This window comes from Rhipicephalus sanguineus, chromosome 5 (assembly GCF_013339695.2).
Source record: "Rhipicephalus sanguineus isolate Rsan-2018 chromosome 5, BIME_Rsan_1.4, whole genome shotgun sequence".
NCBI classification, from domain to species: Eukaryota; Metazoa; Arthropoda; class Arachnida; order Ixodida; family Ixodidae; genus Rhipicephalus; species Rhipicephalus sanguineus.
This window is the reverse complement of record NC_051180.1, coordinates 15,814,667-15,842,294: the sequence shown is the minus strand read 5'-3', so window position 1 is coordinate 15,842,294 and position 27,628 is coordinate 15,814,667. Positions and strand designations below refer to the sequence as shown.

The following is a 27,628-nucleotide window of genomic DNA, read 5'->3' as shown; positions in this document are numbered from 1 at the left end:
CTCCCTCGCCCAAGGCAACATACTGCGTTCGACCGCCCGTCAATCAACAGCAAGAAAAGAGATGCACCACCGCTATTCAATTCTCGCTCAAATAAGCGCGTTTTGCTCGTTGCCAAGGCAGTGCGACGAGTACAACGCTGCACGAAAGTCGTGATGCACACTCATAGTTCAACCAAGCACAGGTTGCACCCCACATTCAAGATGTGGCAAGCTTTAGTCTTTCTATTGGCAGTCGAAGTTGTCTACAGCAACGAAGAAAGTTTTGCCAAACCTACGCGGGTTGTTATGACCGACTCAGGAGCCGTCTCAGGTAAAGTTATTACTGTAGGCAACAGATCACTCGATGCTTTCTTGGGCATACCGTACGCAAGATCTCCCATCGGGGAACTTCGCTTCAGAAAGCCCGAAGGCGTTGTACCGTGGAATGGAACGTACCAAGAAGCGGCAAGAACACCACCCTGCTGGCAGAGAGTGCTGCGTTTTGTCGCGGACGTTCCGCTGAACTACACTACCAGTGCTTCAGAGGATTGTCTTTACCTTAACATATGGAAGCGCTCCTCTACATGTGCCACTTCGGGAACGTGCAACGAAAAAAGGCCAGTCGTCGTCTTTATTCACGGAGGAGCTTTCCAGTGGGGCGATTCTTCTCTCTTCGTGCATGACCCGGCCAATTTCGTTGCGCTGTCCGATGTAGTGTTTGTGACTATCGATTACAGAGTGAGCATTTTTGGTTTTTTCTCTCTCGGAAGGCCCGAACTTCCCGGAAATTTCGGTTTTTGGGACCAGTACCTCGCTTTGGACTGGGTGCGAAAAAACATCGCCAGCTTCGGCGGCGATACAGACGAAGTGACCTTGATAGGTCAAAGTGCTGGTGCCATATCTGCGGTCTTGCAGGCACGCTCTCCGAAACGTCAGGGTCTGTTCAAGAGAGCCGTTCTGATGAGCAGTACACCACAGTCCTTGATTATCGGTATTACGCATAGGGGCGTGGGAAAGTTCATCCACGTTGCGGGTGCCTTAGGCTGCTATAATCAGAGCAAAAGCGTCGACGAGCAGCTCAACAGTGTCATGTCGTGCCTACGCAAACTTGATCCTTCGTTTATCATACGTACCATAGAGACATTGGATCACACTTACCAGGTATTCGTACCCGAGTATGGCAAGGAATTTTTTTCGGAACACCCACTGGCAGCGAAAACCTGGGCGAAGCTTCCTTTCAATCAAGTTATTCTGGGAACCACGACCGACGAAGGCACGCTTGTGTTGGACAATATCCAGTACTCCTCTCCAGCATTGAAACAGATACTGGCCACCGACTACAGGCTGGGAATGACCGTGGCTCTGCAACCCCTTTTCGGAATTTCCATATCTCGCGCTCGACCTATTGTCGATGCATACTTCGGAGGACCCGACGTTTAGCACACAAGTGAAAGCGTAGTAAAGATTGCTAGCGGGCTCATCGGTGACGGTGTGTTTTACTGTCCTGTGAAACTGATGGCAGATGTCGCAGCTCGGCAGGGGATCGACACCTACCGGTACTTGTTCGCGCACAGATCGTCGTATAGTTTCTGGCCTGAGTGGATGGGTGTCACCCACGGTGATGACAACTTATACGTGCTAGGTTCCCTTCCTTTCTCGAAGGACAAGAGTCGCTACACCAAGGCCCTTGGTGACACAGGAGTCAAGAAGCTTCAACAACTCGACTATACCTCTAAGGAAGAAAACTTCATGCAGGAAATAGTAGCCATCATCAGCTCCTTTGTTAGCACTGGGTAAGTACATGCTGATCTCAATTAAGGAAACAGCAGCCTCACGTTTTGTGGTAGGTGTGTACACCTTACTGTGAGAGTTGAATAGGAATAAATGCTGTTATGAAACTGAAGAAATTCAAATTATTACATTTGAGCAAGTGAACTAGTTCATGCTTATGCCTCTTATACCGGACTTATGGTATACAAGACGGTAAACTTGCGAAAGGGAATGTTTCTCGGACAGTTTTTGAAGATTTTTGCTAGGAAAAACAGATTTCTCCGGTGCAGTTCGGGAACATCGAATCATATAGCCTTTCAGAATCAACAATAGGGACAATATCAGTGCCAGGCAACTCAACTTTAATAAAATTATGGAATGAATCGTTCACAAAGGCAGTTTCTGCTCCACCGCAGTTTTTAAACTGAAGATGATAAAGACAAAGAACTTCTCGCGGACGCTCTGAAACTGAAAAAAAAAAGAAGAATAGTGTGGCTTGTTCGACTGCATGGACCGATAAAAGATCAAAGCAAGAAAGAGCACTGATGCGCATGTTGCGGTTAGCCACGCATGTCGTGTGCTTTGCATGCGAGGCTTTCCTTGGCCTCATCGTTTAACTATTTCTTAATACTGTTCCTGTCATAGATTTGACGCCTGTGTTAGAGTTGCGACGCCCAAATGAGGGCTACAACAGCTTTATTAAACTGTACTACCAGGCAGTTGATGCCGCCTGCACATCATTTTATGTAACGTCCAAGCAGAAAGTTGGCAGAGACACGCGAATAACATACTGTGACGCGATGGTTAACGCGACCTTTATTAGGCCCCGAAGGCACGCTGAAGCGACCACAACCGAGGCACAGATCACTATCAAGCCGAGTTCCCACAACCGATGAAGACGACGAACACCCATGATGATGATCATGTATGAAGAAGGTATCTGTGTCTAGTGAACGCGCACAATACTAACTTTTATACGTTACAAAGAAAAAGTACATTATGTACTGAAAACTAAAGAAACAGCCATTTAACGCTTCACTGAGAAAACGATATGCTATATACTCGTACACATGGAGTGGAACACTACGCTGCAAAGAAAGCGCACTGTAGTAACCGAATTGCTCGCGATATAAATGACTCCAGGAAAAACTGGCATCTTCTGATTAAATACCTCCGCCGGGAAACGAAGACAGTGTTGTCCGAAAAGGTCATTTGTAATAAGGTCTCATGAGAACGGAAATCTGGGCGAGTTTGTAAGAATTCATCATAGAGCAGGTGGCGCAAAAATTACGGGGACACAAGAAAACAACATAAACACGAGACGAGCGCTAACTTCAAACTGAAATTTATTCTCAGAATCCACGCCTATTTATAAACCAGCAGAGATCAAAACAGCACATCGTCACCCAAGAACGTACATCGTAATCCACAATGAATATAATATGACAACATCTTTATCTGATCTTACAACAAAAATGATACAAGCAAAATGTAGCGCAGCCAAGATAAGCTAAAAATAGCGCCAAATTTCGCCCACAAGGTAGTTGAGGTGCTTAAGGTGTTCAACGAGCATCGCCAAGGTTTGTGTTTCTCGGTTGAGACACCAAAAGACAACGTAATTCAGTTCCTAGACTTGCGCATAACGTTGGGGTGCTCGCATGTATGCTGGCAATACATGCCTCGTTCTGCGAAAGCCCTTCTCAGCTTTAATTCCGCCCATTCGAAGCTTATCAAGCAAGGTATCGCTTTTTCTCGCATACACTCAGCATTGAAGAAATCCTGTGAACATTTGATAGCACAGAGTGTGAATGGGCAGGTTAGCAAGCTTCGGAAAGCTGGGTACCCAGAAACTGTCATTACTGCTGCCAGCGTCAAATGTTTAAAGGCCGTAAAAGCAGAAGCAGTGTGTGCACCAAAGGTACGTACGTTAGGCAAAAAACATTTCGCGGTCATACCGTACATCCATGGGCTATCTCATCGCGTGAAAAAGGTGGCGTCGCATCATGATGTTGACATTGTTTTCACCGCAAAAAACAAGGTGGGCGCCATTTGTCCAAGATTGCAGAGGCGCATGTGCAGTAAGGAGGTCCCCAAAAAGGCTAGTTGTACCATTAGGCACGGTATGCGTTTTGTTTCTTGCACCTGCAATGTTGTTTATTACATTCGTTTTTCTTGCGGACGTAAATACATTAACCAGACGGCAGGTGTTTGAACATTAGGCTCAGAGAGCATTTCAGCTCTCTCAAAGGTTCACCATACTCCCATCTCGCAATGCATTGTCGGCAGTGCGGCTGTCAGCCGGTTTTAACTGACACTACAGTGGTGTACCGAAACCGTAATAAGGTGTCCAGAGAGATCGTGTACGCGTTTTTGATTCAAAAGAACGATCTCGAGTGTGTCAGTCAGCCTTCCTTGAGCTTACACCCTTGTGAGTTAGCGTTCCTTACAGCTAACCTGGCACCTACGCTTTCCGCGCGATAAAAGTCTCTAGTTTGAGCACGCGTACTTGAAACGCTCGCGTTCAATTTTTAGCGTATCTTGGCTGGGTTTCATTTTGCTTGTATCATTTTCGTTGTAAGAGCCGATCAAGATGTTGTCATACTATTCATTTTGGATTACGATGTACGTTCTTGGGTGACGATGTGCTGTTTTGATCTCTGCTGGTTTATAAATAGGCGTGGATTCTGAGAATAAATTTCAGTTTGAAGTTAGCGCTCGTCTCGTGTTTATGTTGCTTTCTTGTGTCTCCGTAATTTTTGCGCTACCTGCTCTATGATGAAGGTCTCATTCACTTCCCTAGGCAATATCAGGGAAGCCTTTAGCAACTATTTTTCTTCACACTTGAAGCCAACAGAAACAGCATACAACGCGTCATAAATTCCTTCTTCTTGATGCTCATTTTTTCTCCATCTTTTAAATCAAATCCGTTACTTCTGAATTAGCCAACGTCGCATGTGGTATCGATAATATATCAGCCTTCTCTGCCAAACTTATTAAGGACAATATTTTATCAGTGCTAACCGATATAATAAACAGCATATTTACCAATGGTGCATTCCCATAAGATGAAAATAAATACTACGTTGGGTCGTGAAGCTTCCTAATTAAACATTCGGCAGATCCCACGTACCGTGGGAATCGATGATATGCGAAGCATGCGCGGGGTGGTGACTGTGGCGTAATTTTTCACATTGAGCGAAACGTTACGGAATGACGCTAGAGAAATTTGGAAGTGATATACGCACACTCATATGTTGAAGAGTTGCATACGTGTTATATAACCAGTTGTTTAGAGTTGCGTAACGATGCCAACAGAAACATGGGTGTTACCAACACAAGATGCGGTAAGCTGATATATAGCACTTATATTCTTCAATACTGGATAGCCCTAATCCGAACAAGACAAAGAAAGAACACAGATGCGCATGACAGGCGTTACTCGCAGCTAAGCTTCATTGAGGAAAGTTTCCCTAGATATATACACAGCCGAGTGGCACGCGCAGGCGCACTGCACGTACGTTACAGTCACAGTGCAGTTGTTACGGTTATGCTTATACTTGTCCGTTATGACGGAGAACGAACGCACGCACGCATGAACCCGTGTGCATGCGTGGAAGGGGTTCTTGACAGTTCTTGAAGGCCATCATCACCGTGATCAGTGAGCCCTAGCAGCTGGACCGGATTTGTTATTCGGATTCGTTCGTGATCGCGGCTACGAGGGGTCTAAGTGCAGTGAAGTGCGAGGTATAGTACAGCTGGTGGAAATCCTTGATGCCTCTTACGATGAAATAATCTATGATGCCTCCTGTCCTGGACGTGGCAGCGAGGTCTTTTGATTCCCTGTCCACATGGAAGCCGTCTTTCACGCAGTATAAGGAGCAGGCGTTGTTGGGTCTTGATAAATCAATGTTGAAGTCACTGGTAATGATGAGAGGCCTGGATCTCTCGGTTTAGGAAGTTTTCATGCCTGTTTTTGCGTAATCCACGTGGTCGAATACGAGTGGATGGTAGTTGAGCGTCTTCCAGGGCTGTTCTGTCTTCAGCTTCCTCACTTTCCTTGCGTCCGCCGCCGTGGTGTAGCGGTTACGGTGCTCGACTGCTGACCCGAAGGTCGCGGGTTCGATCCCGGTCGCGACGGTCGAATTTCGATGTAGGCAAAATGTAGATGCCCGTGTACTGTGCGATCTCGGTACACGTTAAAGAATACCAGATGGTCAAAATTTCCGGAGCCCTTCGCTATGGCGTCTCTCATTATCATATCGTGGTTTTGGGACATAAAACCCCAAAAATTATTATCACTTCCCTGGCGTGTCAATGTGTGTGTGTGTTCACCGCTACTGTGTTGGTTGAGACTCTGTATCACCTGTGGCACATACCCGCAAACATGAACTCTGGTATGCGGGTATGTGCCACACGTGACTGAGAGAATGGTTTCATGACGTACGCGACAAATATTTTGAGTTGTTGATGTCATGACCAGTGGATCGTGTTCGTCATACGCTGATCTCCTGCTATGCCAATTTTGGTATATTACAAATTATGGAGACGACCTGGAGAGCGTCCGGACGTAGGCGGATAGATAGATAGATAGATACGTAGATAGAATTGGCCAAAGTACCTGAGGTTCGCTAAGAAATGCTTCGCATTTAAAAGAACTATGATTTGGAATAGTCTGACTATTAACGTAAGGATAGCCCGGTTTTTTCACTCTTTCTTGGCACATATAAATTCACTTCATATAGATTCATTCATTCTATATGATACTTGGCAGGCGATATTTATACAACTCTTCCTAGGTTCCCAACCTATACATATTTATTAAATAATCAACTTTTTCTTTATTAAATTCATCAATTGGTCGCACCAACAATGTTTTCACATTTAGATAGCAATGTCCATTTCATATCATACCATACTACATATTTATATCTGTCTCCACTTGTGATTTTATTAATAATACAACATTGAAATATGGATCCTTGTTCCATATTGTTGCCGTTTACAGTGTTTTCCATTGTACCAGTCTCATTAGGGACCCTTTAACAATTTTGTTGTGTCCCACAAAGCGTAAAATGCATTGTGTCTTATAAAATCGTTGCAATAAACCTTAAACTTCAAAAAAATATTTAAGAATGTGTTTGAGCTTTAATTCGTTTGATGGCATAAATGTAAAGAATGGTACACAGTTATTTTAAAAATAAATGTAAATTCCAAGAAAAACAACCATTAGCACGTGTGACAAAATTATTTTGTGGGGAAATCGTGGTTTAAGGCAGTACCAAAATAATGTGACGTCCCAAAATTTCCAAGATCCTCTGACCCTCACCGCGTTGCTGCTGTTTCGTTACTTCCAGAAAGCCTCAGCTCCTCGCCTAGGGAAAAGAATGGCAGAAGTACAATCCAGCTGATCCTGTTGTGCTCCAACTTCGTCCTGGAAACATTACCGAAGTGAAAGAGAAGAAAGATAACTGCGAACTATGGCGACCACATATTCTGATCGAATAGTCTGCTTTTAAACACATTTTTAAGGCATGTGCACAGATCATTTGCAAGATACTTCATAGCGTGTCATCAAGTACGACATGAAATAATAAACCACGTAGGCTAATCGCCATGTCGAAACAGTATTGTAGCTTAAAAAACAAAAAAAAAATGTCTAATAAAGCTTGTCGTCTTCCTTGTTTTTGTTTTTCCGTTTGAAAATTGTATTCTACAGCATGCATGTATCTTAAGATCGCGGGAAAATGATATCCAATACACGGTTACCGTTTGTACGCAATAATTAAAAAGGAAACTGGTCATTTGGTCGTTCTCCTGACGAATGACGCTATAAAGTACATTACCTTCACTTCATATTCACGAAAGCTTTCTGTTGGTGCACTACCAAGCGAAATTGGAATGTCGATAGAATGAAAGAATCTTTGTGCAAATATATAGCTTGCCATTCTACTGTATTCTAGATTAAAAATTGGGTGTTACAGTAAGCGTGTATATTAAGGTGGCAGATTAATTCGAGCCAATAAACAGTTCATATTTGCATGGTAACATTTTTTTTTTCAAAAATATTGGTGGCTTATTACCTCTGGCAAATCGCGCTGCGAAATGCATTACACTCCCGGTTAATTTTCACGAACGCTTGCTTGGCTCACCACCATGCAAAATGGAAACGCCATTCTTCAGTACAAAGTGTTTCTGCGTATATACAGGGTGTTCAAAATTAAGCTTTATGATTTTCTTAAAATTCAGCACTGGGAGGTACGTGAAAACCACCTTAACAGGTAAGTTCTTTATCTAGAGGGACACAAAGGGAGACAACAAATATCGCTGAACTTTTTAATGAGTGCAGTAAGCGGCCATGTTTGTATTGAAAAGTTGGAGGCAGTCGCGTTTCTACACAGTTCCACTTGAAAGAATTCTTCGAGCATGTCTGTGCGCCGAGATATCCCGCTGCAAAGTTTAATTGCGGTTTGCATGATTACGCATGCAAGACAGTGAGCACTGGCGAAAAACTCCTCCCCGATGTGCCGCGGCAGTTGCGTGCGGTGTTTTTTCTGACAACGGGTCAAAAACATAGGCAAACATGATAACGGTCACCCTTTTGCTACCGGCTGGCGATAGCAAGCAATGACTGCTCGTCACATCGGGGAGGAGCTTTGCGCCAGTGCAAGGTAACCACTATACCACCGAGGTAACTACGAAAAGATCTTGACTTTAAAAGAGCCTGATTTCGGCGTGTCAAACATGTGTGCCCCTAAATGTTTATGTGCAAAGTCAATTTGTGCAATACAGCTGTTTCTTCTTAAAATGCGACGCATTTCTTAGCGAACCAAAGGCACTTTGAGCGTTTCTATCTACGTATCCATCTATCTAGCCGCCTACGTCTAGGTGCTCTGGTGGTCGCCTCCTTAAATTTGTATTGGCCAAAATTGTCATAGGAGGGCATGAGGGTATGACTGTCTGGTCACGACATGAAGAATGCGAAAGTGCTGGCGTGTACGTCATAAAGCCTTTCCTCCAGTCACGTGTGGCACATACACGTATACCACAGGCCGCGGTATGCGGCTATGCGCCATGGACAGGTGATTCACAGTTTATATCTACTCATGAACAGCGATAACAGACATTCGTAATTTAAACGGGAGAGCGTCAAGAAAATGCGGCATCAGCCACGTTGACCTGGCGAATGCAAAGGATAAAACCAGGATCCCAGCAGAAATTGAACCGAGACATTCTGCGTGACAATCAAGTATTCTACCACCCAGCCACGCCCAGTCTTGAAAATGCTTTGGAAAAATACCCTACGAGCAAGAATCACGACGGTGCAACGTAAACTATGGTTTCATTGCTCGCTATCTAGTTTTATAACAAGGTAATAAATATTACTTATGTACTCCTATGACACAGACGTCATGTCGGCTTAAAGTCAATTTTGGTTCCAGTGTTGGCTCCGGTTTTATAACAGTGGAATAAACATTACATATGCACTCCTATGAGTCAGCAAGCTATATTCAAGCGTTGCTCGACCCCGCATCAATACAATAACGAATGCTACGTATGATATTCAAAGCATCGCACGCGAGATGTGAATTGCACCATAACGTGCGCTTCGTCTCAATAAAAGTGACGTCTGCGCTCTAACATGAGTGCTGACGTTACGTAAGACTATAACTTGCCCTTTAAACGTCAGGGCAGTCGGCGTGCCTGGTAAGCGCGCGATGTGCACTCAACTACTCCATTTATAAAGACACGTTGATACATCTCGTAACGCCTAACTCAAAGGAAAAAAAAACTTGGAGGGGGTTTGCGAGGGAACGAGAAGGCGCACGCGCTGGCCCGAGGTCTCACTTTCCGGGATTCCAGCGCTGTCTCGACAACATCCCCATGCGAGGAACCCCTACAGACCGCTGACGAACTGAGCACTTATAACGAAATCCTTAACCATTATAAGCTGGGGCGTAAGACTTACCCGAGAGCGCATAAGAACCTTTCAAAAAGCGAGGAAGTTATGTGGAGAAAGTTACAAACAGGGGTATTTCCAAACCCGCAATTGTTGAGCAAGTGGCATCCCTCGGTGTATAGCCCTCGGTGTAGGCATTGCGATGGTAGAGCGGACTTAGTCCACATGGTTTGGAGCTGTCCTAACTTTGATGAGCCAGACAGATGCAGAGAGTCCTGGGAGTCCTTGCTACTCAACGAAGAGGAAAATGCTCAACGGCAAGTGATCGGTCTCGCCCTAACCGCCGCCACGTCCCAAGGAATCCCGGTCGACGGTTAGGGAGGATGAGCGTGGGTTTAGGCTGACGCCTCTACCCCGTCATCTATTTGATGGGTGCCAATAAAGTTACTTCTCTCTCTCTCTCTCTCTCTGGAGGACGCATGAGCCTTGCCTCCAAGAGTAGCAGGGTATCGGTACGGGCTAGTTGGTATTCCATATTAAACTTGCGTACAGCGCAGGAAAAGACGAAGGGACAAAGAATCGACAAAGACGAGCGCTGACTTCCAACTGGTTCTATATTTCGAAAAAGATACTTAACTAACTACGTACACGAGAAAGTTTACGCCCCCAAACCACAACACAATAGCCAACAACACAGTCCATGATAATCCAGAAGAAACGCAAAAAGCCATCCTTACACGTACAAGTGCGCATGTGGGATTTTAGAAACACTAACTCTTTTTTTTTCGACGCTATTTTTGTGTTAACGCTATAAGCATAAATGGCCCTCCACATGTTTTTCATAGCAAAAACGCACACGCTAGATGAACCTCTTCGTGTCATTATCTCGGAAAAGACACGTGGCACAAGTCTCTCTCATTATGGCTACAAAATCACCTTAAGCTGCTACAAGTTAATGACCCCTTTTTGGTTAAACACACTTATAATATCATACATCATCTTTCCGAACATTCTGACGTTTCATTTAAAGCCATGTATAGTGACATAAAATATTTGTATTATTCTTCTCCGCACCAGCTGCGATCGAACGCTATTGAAGAAGCTATTCTTGATTTTGGTGCTACAGTGTTTCAACAGGAATGCGGTGTTTGGGTATCAAATGTCATCAACTTGCTCCAGCTTTACCTTTCGTCGACCTTCGTTTAATGGATTGGTAGTTTTATTTTCTTCAGAGGAGGGGGATATGCATTGGTTCATGTTTAGCTCCCTTACTAAGCGAATTGTTTCTATCTCATTTGGACAGAATTGTTGCTTCCCGGTTTGGTGGCCCTCGAGTTGTTAAATCCTTTCGTTTTGTGGATGATTTTCTCATTTTCTTAAACTGTGATGAGAGCTGTTATATGCGATAGCAATTATATGGACAGTCTCGGCTGATTTTTGCCGTCGCCGTCGCCATGCACCGTATATGTATATGTGTATATATACACATGTAGAAAAGCCACAAAAAATAATTCAGAAATACTTTCCGGCGCGCGGAATCGAACGGTCGACCTCCCGCTCCGAAACGAGCGGCGTTAGACGGCTAGGCCACGGAGAGCAGCGTCTTTCAGCGTGCTAACGGCGAGCTATTTATATACACCGTTTTCTTCAGCGTGCTTTCTTACACACCAGCGAGATGGCGCGATGTGTGCGCTTTAAAGGTCGTCGCCCCGCTCCTGCGAACGCTGAGGCTCTTCGCCCTACAGGGCGTAGTCGCCTTCGTGCGCTTATCTTAAGGAAAGAAGGGAGTGGGTGGAGGGGTGGAGCGGGGGGTTGTATGTCCTGTGCTTTCCCCACGATGTCCGCGCTGAAGTCACAGAGCGTACGAAGGTCACTTAGCTCGATGCAGCGGCCGCGTTTGCGAAAGGAGCGCACTGTTCAACAGAAATAAGTAACAACTGCGTCATTTAGTTGTTCCCTCCTTGCAGAAAAAAAGGCGTTATATGGCCCAAAAGAACCTTGGCACAGCGTTCCACACAAATTTGAACGATATAAAACAAATCAAAGAAATTATCAACTTGATGCCTTGAGCAGTGTCAGTGCTAGAACGTATTTCTGTTTTCTCGCTGTTGCAAGCCCTTCTGTTGCTTTTATTTTGCGTGCCAGTGAGATACAGGGTTGTCAAGTGAAAGCAGCCGGCACAGATTTTTTTTCCCTGATACGTCACCGGGAATTCACGAACCGTCCTGTTTGCCACAGTTATAGGTGGAACTCTTGGAATTCTTGTACTTAAGGTAAGTACGTAAATGAAACGCCAAGAAAAGTAATGCCATTATCTCAGTCGTATGCACCCGTAGTTCTCTCAAGGCCCCGTAATAACCAATCCTGAGATAATTTTTTATTTTGTTCAAATTTCTGTACGGCTAAAGGTTTCTTCGTATTCGTGAAGACTCAATACTGTCATTTAAAACTCCGGTACTGTTGCAAAATCCTTACGTACGTCTGCCTATACAAAAAAAAAATAAACGTGCCACATGCGTAAACGATAACACAACAACGTCACTCTCACTACATCAGCTTTGGAATCAACTTAGAAGTTCAATGCCACCAACTCGAAGGCCGCTGCGATTTTCCTTCATAGCTTTCCCTGAACCATGTAGTTTCCATAACGCTGATCAAAATAGACCGAGGTTGAACACGTTCAACGTAAACAGTTCGCGGCGTTCATTTCAATGTCATTCGAAGCGCATGTACAATGAGCCGCGCAACGAGGCACCTTTCGAGGACACTTTCCCCTTTCCTCCTCACGAGGATTCGCTGGACTATTAAAGGACACTTCATGTTTTGAAGCAGCCTCTATAGAGACCTCGTCAGTGTAGTAATAACCATGACGCCTCTTGCCGGGTTTCTGTGGTAAACACTTTGCGCGATTAGAGGCGCAGAAATGTTTCTCTCGCCTCTTCAGGTGCGCCACTCCCGTCGGAGCTTCACAAATGTTGTAACTTGCGTTTTCTTGGTTGGATTATTTTTCGGTCCCACCACAGTGTGCAGTGAAAACGTAGCTCCCATCATCCGTGTCGGCTCCGGATTGTTGGCGGGAGTCCGCTTGCCAGTCGGTGACAAGCATGTCGACGCCTACCTGGGCATACCGTACGCGCAACCTCCCGTGGGTGAACTTCGTTTTCAAAAGCCGCGACCCATTTCTCCCTGGAAAGGAGTGCACAATGCCACGACCAAGCCGAAAGCGTGCAAGCAGCTGCCGTGCCCGCTGATTCCCAAGATGACACTGGATTACACCAACTCTTCGGAGGATTGCCTATACATCAACGTGTGGAAGCCAACATCTGTATGTGCTGAGCCGCACGCTACCTGCAAGCAAAAAATCCCTGTATTTGTGTTTATTCACGGGGGCGGTTTTCAGTGGGGTGACTCTGCTCTTCTCATCTACGATCCGGCAAACTTCGTGGCACTCACGGACGTTATTGTAGTAACTTTCAATTACCGAGTAGGAATCGATGGCTTTCTCTCCCTTGAGATCCCGGAGATACCGGGGAACATGGGCCTTTGGGACCAAAACATGGTGTTGAAGTGGGTGCGGGGAAATATAGCGAGCTTCGGCGGGGACCCGAATGACGTCACATTGGGAGGCCAGAGTGCTGGATCGACGTCAGTTGGACTCCACGTGGTGTCTCCTCACAGTAAGGGGCTCTTCAAGAGGGCCATTATGCAAAGCGGAAGTCCATTGTCCATGGTAGCAACAATATACTTCAGGGGAGAAGGGAAGTTCATAAGTGCGGCAGGCGCCCTGGGTTGCTACGACCCGAAAAAAGTGCTCAAGGAGCAGCTCAAAGACGTCATCGCCTGTCTTCGTCGATTAGATTCGAGTTTTATATTAAACGCCGTCAGTAAGTTTGATTTCGTACAGCGCATGTTCGTGCCCATCGACAAGGATGACTTTTTACCGCATTCCATCCTGACACCACAGTCGTGGACGGACATGGGTATCGGAGAACTACTGTTGGGTACTACTCTAAATGAGGCTACAATGTTCCTTAGCGTGTTACAGGACGCCTTCCATGAACTACTGGGTATGTTGAAGTCTCAATACCGAATGGTCTGTATCATCATCATGGCGCAGACATTGAACCTCCCTGTTTCGAAGTCGAAGGAGATTGTACGGGCTTACTTCGGCCCTGACGACAAGGAGCACAGCTTTGAAGAAGTCCAGGATACGCTTTCTAAGATGTTAGGCGACGCGGTGTTCGACTGCCCGGTGCAACTTTTCGCCGACAGCGCTTCCAAACGGGGAGTCAAGACGTACAGGTACCTATTCGGCCACCGACCTGCGTACAGTTTTTATGACGAGTGGATGGGTGTGACGCATGGTGAGGAACTGTTTTACACAATGGGGTCTTTGCCGTTCATCAACGATCAGAGCCGTTTCACCGACGCGATGGGTAAGGACATAAGAGATCTCATGGTATCCAAGAAATACACAACGAAAGATGAAGCGTTCATGAAAGAAATCGTGGACTGCTTGGGGTTCGTTCATTAAAACAGGGTAAGTGCACCTTTCCTCTATGCAGGGTGTTTCGAGAAATATGTCCAAAATCCTAAAAAATCTGGGAAATGCGACATTTCTTCGATGCCTTCACAATTGTTACTCCTGTAGCCGCAGGCATATTAAGATGGCTAAAGACCTCAATTGGGGCAGTAATTAAAAATTTAAATTAATTAGTGGGGTCAGGCGGTTATGTCAAATGGAAGAATTGAAGTCCTTCATACGAAAAACCCGTTGCAGCTTTGTGATTTTGAAAAAGCGGCCTCTAGCAATAATTGTGAAGTAATGAATTTAACCCAAATTTAGCGTGAAGCCGAAATGCGGAAGAGCGCTACTGCCATATTCCTCTGAGACGGCCAGAATGAGTGAGCTTCCTACACCTCAGTAATCGTTGTCTTGAACAATGATGCCATTCTGGTCCTCTGTTTGTTGCGCTCATCGGAGCTTCAGTTTTGGCTTCGCCGTTGAATTTGGTTGAATTTCATCACTTTGCAATAATTACTATAGAGGCTGCTTTTTGTATATAACAAAACTGCGATGGTTTCTTCGCATGAACAATTTCAACATCTCCCATTTGACATAACCGCCTAACTCCACTAATTAAAAAGTTACTTAACTTAACTTTCTTAATTACTGTCGAAAATGATGTCTTTAACTATCTTAAGATGCCTGCTGCTACAGAAAAAGCATTTGTGAAGTCAGCGAGCAAATACTATCGCATTTTACAGCGAAAGCTGTTATGAGATCATTTCACCGGCCGTTTTTGGTGCCGTAGTTGTCCGCCGCCGCCGCCGCCGCCGCCGCTGCCGCCGCCGCCGCCGCCGCCGCCGGTGTCCGTAACCAGTATCGCTCGAAATAAGAAAAAAAACTAAATAAGAAAAAAATTCCAGGATGGAACGAGGTTCGAACCTGGGCCCTCTGCGTGGGAGCCCAGTATTCAACCTCTGAGCCATGCCGGTGCTTGAAACTGCTTTGCAAAAAGGTCCTATACAGGCTTCATGTCGGGAAGGAACCACATTAGCATATGCAATATAGCGTGGTAAAAGAGTAGAATAAGCACCAAGCGTCGCACAACGCGAATTCTGTAACCAGGCGTCACACAATGTGAATTGCGCAACGAGTAGGTAGTTAAATGCTTCCAACCCATTACAAAGAGCTCTGCCACAATTCTTCATCGTCATCACGCAAAGCATCAACAAAGTGCGCATAATGCCTTACATGCGTTTAGCAGGTACCACGGCTGTCTGTAGAATGACGAAAAATGAAACAGTGCCTTCTCAATAATTACAATGATTTATAGCGTAGTGGGTTCCTCGCAAGTGCACTTCTGTTGGTTGCCAAGGAAGCCCATAAGGCTCCCATGATTCATTTCCTCAGGGTCTCAATAAAGTCAATTCTCTCTCTCTCTCTCGCTCTACGTTTCTCCGGTTAACGTATGTTATAAAGCGTGGTGGGACAGTTAAATAACTACCGGGCGTCACACAATATGCATTACGTAACTAGTGGGTCGTTTAAAGCTTCCAACCCATTACAAAGGGAACAACCATAATTATTCATCGTCATCAACCGCCGCATCAACAAACTGCACATAATCACTTGCATATGGTACCTCGCTTCTCCGCAGAACAACGAATAATGTCGTGCTGGGTGCTTTCCAACTTCCCAAAAAATACGCTTTGTGGCGTAGTGGGTACGTTGCTAATGTACATGTATTAGTAGCCACAGGAGAGTTTATAACGGGCTCTAGAAATGCCGCTCTTCCAGCTTTCGCTGTGACTGTGCTGCGCTTTCCGCGCAGGCCTGGCGTTTTTTTCTGATTCTTGAGGATTTCGGACACGTTTCTTGAAACACCCGGTATAACGATTGTGTTTAAATGCACAATATACTTCAAAGCGCTGTCATTTTTAAAAGCCCTCTTGGCGAAACGTTTGAAGCGCGTGGTATTCGGGTATGCGCCACAGGTAATTCACAGCCTCAATCAACCCAGACCTTGGAAACCTTAGCACAATACCGTGAAGGAGCCCATGTTACAGAAAATGCGGTGCCAGCGTCGGCTGCATTGTCGATGGGTGAAATATTGCTATGGAAGTAAAGAATAACAATCCCTACTTGAGCCGTAATCGAACCCAAGCTTTCTGCATGGCAGCCATTTATTCTAATACCGAGCAAGGCCAGTGCTTCACACTACTACTGAAAAAGACCCTATAGAAGCGTCATGTCAGGACAATGCCATCTATGGTTGCAGTGTTGCCTGTCCGCTTTTATATCAATGTAATAAACTTACATATACACACCTTGACTCCGCAAGCTATAGTCAAGCGTTCCGCGAATACGCCTATGACAGGTTACTTCTGATATGCACATCGTCGCACCGTAGCGTGCACTTCTTCGCGACAAGCACGACGCCTCTGTTCTAACGTGAGTGCCGACGTTACATCAAACCATGAGCTACCCTTTACATGCCAGTGTTGGGCTTGCCTGGGGAGCCCACGATATGTGCAAAACTACTCAATTTACACAAAGAGGTCAATATACCTCGTAACACTTGGCTCAAAGCAAAAATCCGGCTTATGCAGCTGCTCGCTGACTGCTTCGCATGAAATTGATTACCACAATGAATGAATGAATGAATGAATGAATGAATGAATGAATGAATGAATGAATGAATGAATGAATGAATGAATGAATGAATTGTATTCTCACAAAGAAATTCACCGGTCGAAGGTGGAGCCCTCAGTCTATGGCCCGTGCGGCCTTTGCCATCTACAGCTTATGGTGCAAGGGTTGCAGCAAGTGAAACTATTGTACTGACCACGACGTACAATTTTCCTACAGGAAACCAGCGATTGACAAGCCGGGAGTAGCATGGAAGAGGTACGGCACAGGGGGATATCCTGTTCTTCTCTTGAAACCGGACAATTACACAACGTTCGAAGACGACAAGAGAAAGCGTTGCGCACTGTGGAAGCCGATCCTTTACAGAGAGTGAGCAGGACATCTGTTTTCCTATTCACTGCTGAAAGCATTGCTAGTGTGCAACAGCCTATAACAATGTTTATGGGGTAGTTAAACCGACAGCTCTTAGATCAGGCACACAGCCTAATAAGTGCAGCCGAGAAAAGTATCAAGGCCAGTAGCTTGACCCCTGCAAACAACGGTTTACAATACTGAGAGTAATAATTCCTAGCGATCCGTTGAACCGAGGTTCAAATGGAAAACAGAGTGAGCATGAGAGTTTGATTGCACCTACACGGAAATAGAATTGATAACATTGTTAACATTCTTTGCTCAGCTTTGCTCAATAAATAAACTTTGATTCACTTTAATTCACGTCATTTCACGCAATATTCACCGTATGCTCTTAATTATCACTTATAATCAATGGGCAAACTATTACTACATTAAGGATTTTGCTCTTAGCATCATTTATTGTATGTGACGTCATCTGACACTCACTGAATTACCTTTCGTTTCTTTTCATTCACCTTAAATCACATTTGATTCAACCTATGCACTTAATTATCACTTCTAATTGCTTAACATGAGCCACATGGGGCTTACGCCTTCATATAGTTGTTGCAGACAGTGGTTAACAGCACTGTAGCCACTTGATCCCCAACTTCACTGTTCAACAGGCAATGAAACGCATATTTGATGCTTTTAATCATGAGCTCCACTTAAGATAAACGTGGCCTATATAATCCATTTTTTCCTTTGTTTCAGCGAACACACACCGACAGAGGCTCCTCCAAGTACGACGCCGACTAAGCGACGCTTCACACCAACGCCTTCGAAGGCAGTGACCGACGGAGAACTGGCGTTGGCGCCCGCTTTAGCTTCATTAGTTGCCCTGCTTGTACTCGTCATTCTAAGCACTCTCGACATGCAAGTAGGCTAGTGAGTCGCGAAAATTATTTGCTGCGTTACCGGGTCAAAAGATAATCGCACTTTAGGTAACCCTCTCAGGTTCACGAAAGCTGAGCACAGAAAAAAACAGTAGTCATGAACATCGCATTTACAACCTCCTATTTTTTCGTGATGTAAACGAAGTACTGTAACACGCAAGCTCAGAAATGTAGACAGAAAAAAAGCCCATGTATTTTCAAGCAGTACCTCTGTTTGCATAATTTAGTCCTATATTACTAGAGAGCCACGCAGTCTTTTTATAATTAACAAATAAACAATATCGTGCAAACCCGCTATTGTCCGCCTATGGAACAACCGCAAAATAAGTTTTACACAGCTACTACAGCTAGCTCACTCCAGAATAACACAGTGTAATGCGCTATAGAGTCATCACCCACTACAATTGTAAAACTTTCCGGAGTTCTAGACGTCCACACTTGGTATGTAGTTTGCCATGTTGCACAGGAAAGTTCCGCCATGGGAGTGGTCTAGACTGCTAAATCAAAGTTTTTGGTGCAACTACAGGGTTCGATAAGACTTGCCTGAGGGGTTGTGCTACCACAGTACCCCTCACTCACATAACGTCTACTTATTCCCGTTTCGCCAGTGTTACATCTATTAAGGACATGCTTGTCTACCCCCATTCACAAATCATCGTAAACGTGGACAATTTCATGGGATACATTCTGTGAATGTCATTCGCAACGATCGACTTTCAACCCTTTAAAAGAGTTGACTGTTGGGAGAGTTGGTGTTTTGACATAGAAACCATCGTAAGTAGTGCAACTAACACAGGACACACAGCAAGGAACAGACGAGCACAGGCGCACACTAACAGCTGATTTTGTTGAAGTCAGATCCACACCTTTATCCACCAACAAGCTGCTCAGATGCACCGTCACAACAACCAAGAACCAAACAAGGTGCGATAAAAAAGAAAATGAAAGAAAATTAAAACAAGGCGCGAAATAAATTGAATTTCAGCATTGTACAGCGCAATGGAAGTGTCGCTTACACACTCCTCACCTCATTTCCTGAATAAGAAACGCTTCTAACGTTTCGCCAGCAGTTTTTTTGTCTACTTCTGCCTATAGAATTCTTGCACATCGGAATCGTGGTTCACTATGCGAGCGCGAAATATATATATATATATATATATATATATATATATATATATATATAAGCTCGAATGGAATCACCTTACTACTTTTAGTGCCACTATGTTAGAAAATTCATTTTTTAAGCAACCGTCAACAACACAATACCTTTACCCTAAGTGCTGCTCAAGTATATTTTCGTGATTACCTGTACCATTCTTTCCGCAACGATTTGAACCTGAAGCAAATCAACAACCAAAATAAAGTAAATGAATGAACGCATGCAAATGTCAGCAGGCCTGGATGCACCATAGCCCACTTAGATAACCGGTATATATATATATATATATATATATATATATATATATATATATATATATATATATATATATATATATATATATATGGCACTTCTAACGAACGCAAGGCTGAAATTTCCCGATTGCGTAAGCATACCACCCGGATACAATAACAGTTTCCTCGTTCGATCAAATGAATCAAATGCACGTGTATACTGAGATTTTATTCGTGATAGCGTATTCGGCTCGCACATCCCGCCAAGCAACTATTTCTAGTAGATTTGGCAGCTCTCCAAGGCGCCGACGCGGCCGACGTTCCTACCTTTCGTTGATCGTAGCGACCTCTCATGACGTGCAGGTGCGTTTGATGGCTCCGTTAACTTGAGGAAACGGTGCACAGATGGCGCCTCTGCCAGGATTTCGTTAAGGTCCTCTCGTTAATTCTCAAGAAAGAAACGCGTTTTCATCTGTTATCATGTTGATAGTGGCGCGCGAAGAGCGTTTTCAGCTGTAGTAAAATACAATATGAGAAAGCGTGTGAAATATCAAGTAGCTTTGAAATGGTTTTCGAGCAGAAGTATACTCATTCTCGTAAGAAATTTAGGACGGCATTGACAGCCTTCAGAATCTTAGCATTTTTATGACGTAACGTTATGCGTAATCGGAGGTGAAAATAAATTTTTAAATGCACTGCAAACACATATAACGCTTAAATGCACGCTTGTTTGAAGAGTGTGAGTAATCGGCGATTTCTGAAGTCTGTCGTTGTTTTGATGTATACCGTTATACCGTTGCATATATATATATGCAACGAAGGGGTGACGAACTTTTCTTGAACGCAGATTTAAATCTGCTTTCAAAAAAGTTTCGTCGCCCTTCCCTTGCAAAAAAGAATCCGGTGTATATATATATATATATATATATTATATATATATATATATATATATAATATATATATATATATATATATATATATATATATATATATATATATATATATATATATATGCAACGCATGAATAATTACATTCTCTATTATTTTTTCTTTTCAATATTTGTGAGCCCTTCGATATTACCTGCCGCGTTCAGTTGATATCATAACGGTTGTTAGATTATCTTTACTTGCACACTTGAGCAGTTCTATAGAGATTTTGTCCAGAGAGAAGATAAAGTGATTACGTGTTTCCCGGAGGGTGATGATGATGATCAAAACTTTTATTTCACCCAAAAGAGGGGACCGACCCAGAGATCGGTTACGCTGCTTAGAGGAGGTCAGGAACAGCGAACGCGCGTGTGAAGTAAAACGAAGAAAGATGTGCCAGAATGAGCTGCGGCTTCAGTTACCGATTTGCAGCTGGTCCAACGGAAAAACTGCGACCGAAAACTTTGTATAAGCCTCGAAGCAAGAGTTTTGTTGTGTCAAGTCAAGTTTCTTTTTCGTTCTCTTGTACAGAAAGAAAGGACTGTGAAAAAAAAAACGCTGTATATAAAACAGCTTGACTAGTTCACAGCCCCATAAAAAGAAAGCGCGAAAAGAAAAAAAAAGAGAAAAAGTTGCAGCGGTATCAGCACGAAGGTAAACAACATGACAATATGGCACTTCACGGGCAGTGGGCTACAACAGGGCATACACACTGAAATTGTAATTCTCATACATAGGTATAGAAGAATCAAAACAAAATTATTACACTCTCTGTAAAAAAATTCAGAAACATAACCTGATTTTTTACCCCCGAAACATGAATATGAGTCACGATATACTATATACAGAAAAGACATTATTGATATTACCCTCTTACAAATAGCTACACGGAATTAAAAAAAACAATTAGATATTAGAGTTTTGATTTGACACTCAAAACAAACTGTGTAATTGAAAGTAATTGCTATTGATTCGATGGTCAAGTATTACGCCACTGCAAATAACCTAAGGGCATCTTAATATGAAAAGTGCAAAAATCGAAATTGTTAAGACCGTAGTGATTCAGAAGAGATGGGAGAGTGTAGGACAAGCGCTGTTTGCCGGTGTTTAATCGCGTTATATTTACCTTTCTCTTTTCTCGAGGACGAGTGGGGTAATTTAGATTTCTAACTCATAAGTTGGCTAGACTGTGCAGATTTTTTATGTGCTTAAGAGTTTCCAATCTGAAGTTTCGGCTTAATGTATGATTGTATAACTGCTGCGCCTTCACTAATATCCCACATGATAATCCCAAGACATTATCTCGGAAAAAAAATGTGCCGAGGCATTTAAAATGGTCGACAATTTCTATTGTGCGAGTACTCAGCATTATATCTTGGTGACATGGAATGATTTTGTCCTTAGGTCTAAACAGTAGCTTTTCTTTTGTCTTCATAAATGCGCATAGCATTTGTTGCTGACCATCTTGGTTAGCGCTTTCATCGTATTGTTACAAGCACTTATAAGCTCGTTAATATCATGTCCTGAAAGGAATATACTGGTATCATCGGCATGTATGATGTATTTAGCCTCGCTGGAAATAATTACAATGTTCTTAACATGGATGTTGAATAATGATGGTCCCAAAATACTCCCTGTTACGTTGCGGGGTTTGTGTGGCATTCCTTGGGAAGAACCACACCGCTCGGCTGGTGGGTACGAACTGCCTTTATTTCCAAAACGACGCCTGTTCGCGGAGGCGCGGTCCGTGCGCTGCGTCCCTCGTGAAGGGGAAAACGTAACCTAATATGCCTTGTCGCTCTGGCCGCGCGGCTGAGTGACCGGAAGCCGGAGCTTGTGCGTCCCGGAGCGGCTGACGCCTATTTGGCGGGAACGGTAGTGCGTCGCTTGTAGAACATCACACTCCCTGCGGCATTCCACACAGCGATGGTCCCTGCCGGCGGCAAGTTATCTTTTAATCCACTTTACTCTCTTCACATTTATACTCTAATTACTACAAATAACACCCCCTTACTTTCCTTGGCATTATTGTCTGTTAGTTCTCATTAATATTGTGTCTAAAAAAGGAAAACGAGCCCTTAAAAGTCACCTTCTTTCCTTCATGCACCGGAATAAGAATTGCTTAATGCATACGACTTGTCTGCTGAATGGGTAAGAACCTATTAGTTATAGGGCCTGGCCTCAAATACCATAGTAATGTAATTTATTTAACAGCGTTTTATGATGAACTTTCGAAAGACCTTGTAAAAGTCGATAAATAGTTTGCAGTGGCTTAGCTCGGCTATGCCAGGATATACGTAGCGTTAGCAAAGGCTCAGCTGATTATTCTTAGCTTTCCAGATTGTCAAGGATTATTAGCCTTCTTCGTTCATTCTTCTTACGCTGAACCGCTTATTGCCAGGCAACTACTTCGGGATCCGATGAGATAAGCTTCTCGGCTCTTCTGCGTCGTTGAGCAGAATTTGCGCTCTGCTTCTCCATGGCGTTACCCACCTGCAGAGGCCAGTCAGAGGCGCTATCAAGCGGCTCCAGCGCTGTGTCAGACGGCGAGTGCACAGCGAAGGCGAATAGCTGCGCGCGCGCCGGCGCCAGTGTGTGTTATGGCTACGATGCCACTCCTACCGAACGCGCAGACCAGCAGCGGCGAGCCGCGCGCGGCGGTGGCGGAGAGCGCGTGAGATTCCGGCTCTGGTGAGCTCGTTGTGTGACATCACTGATCCTCGCGCATGCGCAGCACGGCTCATGAGGATCCACGCGAAATCGGCTCCGGCTAGGCAAGTATAGATAACGCTACAAAATTCCAAGAACAAGTGTTCTTTTTTTTTTTCAAATTGTGTATGTACTCTTCTTGCTCCAGAAGCGCTCGTTCAGCCGATTTATTTTTTGTCGTGTCAAGCCAAGGTTGAGTCATTTACCGTGCAACGTTGCCGGAGGAGCTCGAAAAGCGCTCGTCCTCGTCTCTTTTATTGTGTTCCTTGTCGTTTCGATATTTACGCTTATCTCAACTACTTTACTTATCTCAACCAGTCATGCACGACTAACTAGCCCAACAATCAATTCTACGGCTTAAAAATAGCCGATCCATTTGCTGCTCCATGCGAAACGGGAAAAGCATAATGCAAATAGGAAACGCTTTATTCTAATAGAGGGTCGTTGTGTTTCGAAAATAGTCAGATTTAAGATTTAAGATTTCAGATTTTTTTTATTGATACGAATACAAGAATGTTACATGTGTTTAGTAAACAAAAGGAGGTCCCAAAGTCGAAGACTGTATCGGGACCTCCTGTCATCCGAATATAAGGCATCGATTTTCGAGCAAACCCGAAATCAGGTGTATATGTGTGAAATGTAGCTTATGCTTAGCCATAATAGGGACTTTTAGCTTGTACGTATACTTTTTAACGTTGCCGAGTTACCGGAATACAGGATTGCGTTTACCGTGTTACCGGAATGCATTTTTTAGAAAAGTTTTAGCTCGCCATACGTAGACGTTTACATACGTACGTAAACGTATACCTTAACGCTTGCGCAAACCACTAAATGGTGATAATAACTGCATTTAAACTACATTTAATTTAGATAACATTGAATGAACGCTGCGGCAAAATCATAAGAGAGGTTTTTAGCGTGTGCAGTATCCCGGTATAAGCAAAGGGGTGTAGCAATACCGGGTTACCGGACGATGGTGTCGACATCGTGTGACGCTTCGTGCAACTACGGTCATGGACACGTTTGTTTTCGCTTAGTGTTTTTGAGGGAAAAATGATTACAAAGGCAACTCATTCGTAATTATGCCGCTGCAAGGGATTTACATTGGAAGTGAATGCCCGATGTTTCTGCAATACCAATTTTGTGCTTGCCTGGTTCACCTTGGATGGATGAACGGATGCTATGAGCGTCCCCTTTATAACGGGGTGGTGACAGTGGGCCACCAGGCATGACAAAAAAAAAAAAAAACTTGTTTCTCTTTCCTTTCTTCTTTTAATGTTGGCCTAATGTCTCTACTTCAAATATGTCTTACTACAGGAAAAAAAAAACGTAAATTCTCAGCCCAGTTCTCTCCCCTTTACGACAAAATGTCCATATTTTTTCCAATATTTATTTTTGTCCTTTCTTTCTAATTTTCTGCCACCAATACTCTAACCGTCTCTTACTTATTTCAATCGCGGGTGTGCTCAGCTTTCCATTGTTATCCCTAAAACCCAAGGCTTCATGTAGGTTCGTGCCCAAACGTACACCTGGGTGGATATCTCCACATTCAATCAGAACATGCTCCGCCGTTTCCTTATCTTCTCCGCAGCACGTGTATTGTTCGTCTTCTTTACTAAATTTCGCTTTATAACTACGCGTTCTAAGGCTACCCGATCTCGCTTCAGACAGTAAAGCGCTTCCCCTTGAATTATCGTAAAATGTCTCCCTCCTTATTTCATTTTTGCCCTTTCGGTAGTTATTCAGAGCCGGTCCCGCTAGATGGCGCCTTGGCCCCGCTAGATGGCGCTACCTACCCAGCCTGTCAGGGGCTTTAGGCCTCTCACGTTTACGGATTCGGTATTCTAGGTCGCTCTAGCCTCGGTAATCCGGCTGAAACAAGGTGATCGCACTTGGCGCTTGCTCTTCGGCTTATTTTGACTCGGCGGCTGGAGTCTCCGCAAAGCGGATATCGCGAGCAGCCACGAACGAAGGTGGATTTGCGAGATAGGGCCGTACACGTAAAGCCTGTCAGGCGAGTAGCTTACGTTCCGTGAAAGCCCGTGCATGCGCAGTTTCCTTTCGGTATCCGGGAAAACGGTAACGTAAAGAAGTATACGTACGAGCTAAAAGCCCTAATGAGCGTTAAAGAGTGATCCTCCGACTGAGTTCAAAAAAGAATTGTCATTATGCGTGGAAGAAGGCGACAATATGGATGGTATTATTCAGTAAGCACATTATTCATAACGTGAGAATTGTTGTCACACAGACGCGAAAGCGAAGTTGCGTTATTGCAGGCATAGGCTTTCCTTATTGCAAAGTTAAAGAGACACTAAAGGCAAAGATTAAGTCGACGTTGATTGTTGAAATAGCGGTCCAGAAACCTCGTAGTGCTACTTTTGTGCCAAGGAAGTGCTTATTTTGAAAAAAAAAATCACGGTTCAGTGGTCCGCATCGCGTTAGCGCACTTCAGATCACCTGCCTGAAAGCGATCTCTCTCACGTCACTGTTGCCGTGCCCAACGTTGCCCGTCTTTACTGCACGGCAGCGTGCACTGGCGGCGTGCACCATTCGGGCATCCGGCAACATCACATGCATGCGGCATTTTGTCGAACTTTCTGTCAGAGCGACTTTCACGAGCGCGCAAAACACACGCAGCAAGGTTAAAAAACAGCGCAAGAAGACGCGGACAAGAAAGAACACAGGACTAGCGCGTGTTCTTTCTTGACCGCGTCTTCTTGCGCTGTTTTTTAACCATGCATTCTTACCAACTGGCTCGGATTCACTCGCTTTTAAGTTACATGCGGCAGTACGCGATACCGAAACTACCACTGAGACACGACCGCGTGAGTGAAGCGCAGTTCGGCGAAAACGGAACCTTTGAACCACACGCGCCATTCCCTGTGGGAACGCCAAAGAGGTTCTTTTTTCCATGAATCAAACAGAAACGAACAAGCCGCATTGTATTACGTCTCTTGATGCACGTTGATGCACGGAAGGTTCTTTTTTTTATTGCAGCTCGTTTGATTACTAGCGATTAATTGTAGTCGGACTCTCTCACGTCATCGATATCATTTCCAAAATGTCCCGCTCGTGGCGCTCATCGTGTGATACATTCAGCTTAATTTCTCGGTAATTAGGGCGCTGCTGTTGATAATATTGCCGTTTTAGACGTTGTCATACAATGAGCTTTCACTCTGACATAAATTGTTATTTGCCTTCAGCGTCCCTTTAAGTTGCAACGTGTGCTTACTCATTCCCTCGCAGAAATTACTGAATATATAGTGAACTTAATATACTATGAGTAGTGCCTTGAATCTTCCCTAGAGGTACCGATCATTATAAAATGTGAAGTATTTCTTAGCGAACCAAAGCCACTTTGACCGTTTCCATCCGTCCGTCCGTCCATCCATCCATCATAATTTTTGTCAAGTAGGACAGCACCCACTACGCCATTATTCGTCTTTATGCGGATAAGCGAGGTACCCGTTACACATCTGTAAGGTATCATGTGCACTTTGTTGATGCTGCATGCGGCTGATGACGATGAATAATTATAGCTGAGAACATTGCAGTGGGTGGGAAGCATTAAAGCAAACACTCGTTGCGCAATTAGCATTGTGTGATGACTGGTTGTTATTTTACTCTTCTGCCACGCTATATTGCATAGCTAACGTGATTCCTTGCCCGACATGACGCCTGTATAGGGTCTTTTTGCAAACGATTTTCAAGCAGCAAGCTAGCTCTGTGGTCAACACGAGATTAAAATTTTTTCATGCAAATTAATTCATCGAGCACAGAAATCCACACTGATGTGTCAGGGAGCTGCGAAGCACCTCTCTCAGATGCACCACACTTTCAATAAAGTTATCACGGACACGACGGACAACCCGGTGAACATGTTCAAATTCTATTTTAGTTCTCCACAAAGCGCGGCCGACGCGTTTTATTTATGTAACCAGTGACTTCAAGTGTGTAAGTCGGGAATAAAGAAAAAAAATCCAAGCTAGCTCTGTGGTGGAATACTCGACTCCCACGCAGAGGGCCCGGGTACGAATCCCATTCGATCCTGCGTGTTTTTTTTTCTAATTTTATTTTTTCATGTCTATTGGTTGCGCCACCGACGGCGGCGGTGATGGCTACGCCGCTCAACGCTGGAACGGGGGCCTAATAGCTGCGCTCTGAGAGGCCCTATAGAGGCGTCATGACGCGGCAACGTCAATTATGCTTGCAGTGATGGCTGTCCGCTTTTATAACAATTTAGTAAACATTACGTATGTACTCCTATGACTCAGAAAGCTATAGTCGAGCGTTGCTTGGCCCCGGAGCGCAAACGACTGCTAGTTATTACATGCACATCATTGAAACGTAGCGGGAACTTCGTTTCGACAAAACTGATGTTACGTCGGACCATACGCTACGCCTTAGGCACTGGTGCAGTCGACACGCCTGGTACGCCCAGAATCTGCACACAACTACTCAGTTTACACAAAGACGTCCATCCACCTTGTAACACTTGGCTGAAAGCGA

General features: G+C 44.3%; 2 protein-coding genes across 2 annotated transcripts; both read left to right on the top strand.

Annotated features, from left to right (window-relative positions):
• Positions 1-201: 201 nt before the first annotated feature.
• Positions 202-7,253, top strand: LOC119393347 (cholinesterase). Its single transcript, XM_049416184.1, has 2 exons — positions 202-1,772; positions 7,104-7,253. The coding sequence occupies exon 1, from the start codon at positions 202-204 to the stop codon at positions 1,417-1,419; it is 1,218 nt and encodes a 405-aa protein (XP_049272141.1). The 3' UTR covers positions 1,420-1,772; positions 7,104-7,253.
• Positions 7,254-12,569: 5,316 nt separating this feature from the next.
• LOC125756115 (acetylcholinesterase-like) lies at positions 12,570-14,180 on the top strand. The gene has a single exon (XM_037660320.1). It carries the CDS (start codon positions 12,570-12,572, stop codon positions 14,178-14,180), a length of 1,611 nt encoding a protein of 536 aa, XP_037516248.1.
• Positions 14,181-27,628: the final 13,448 nt, after the last annotated feature.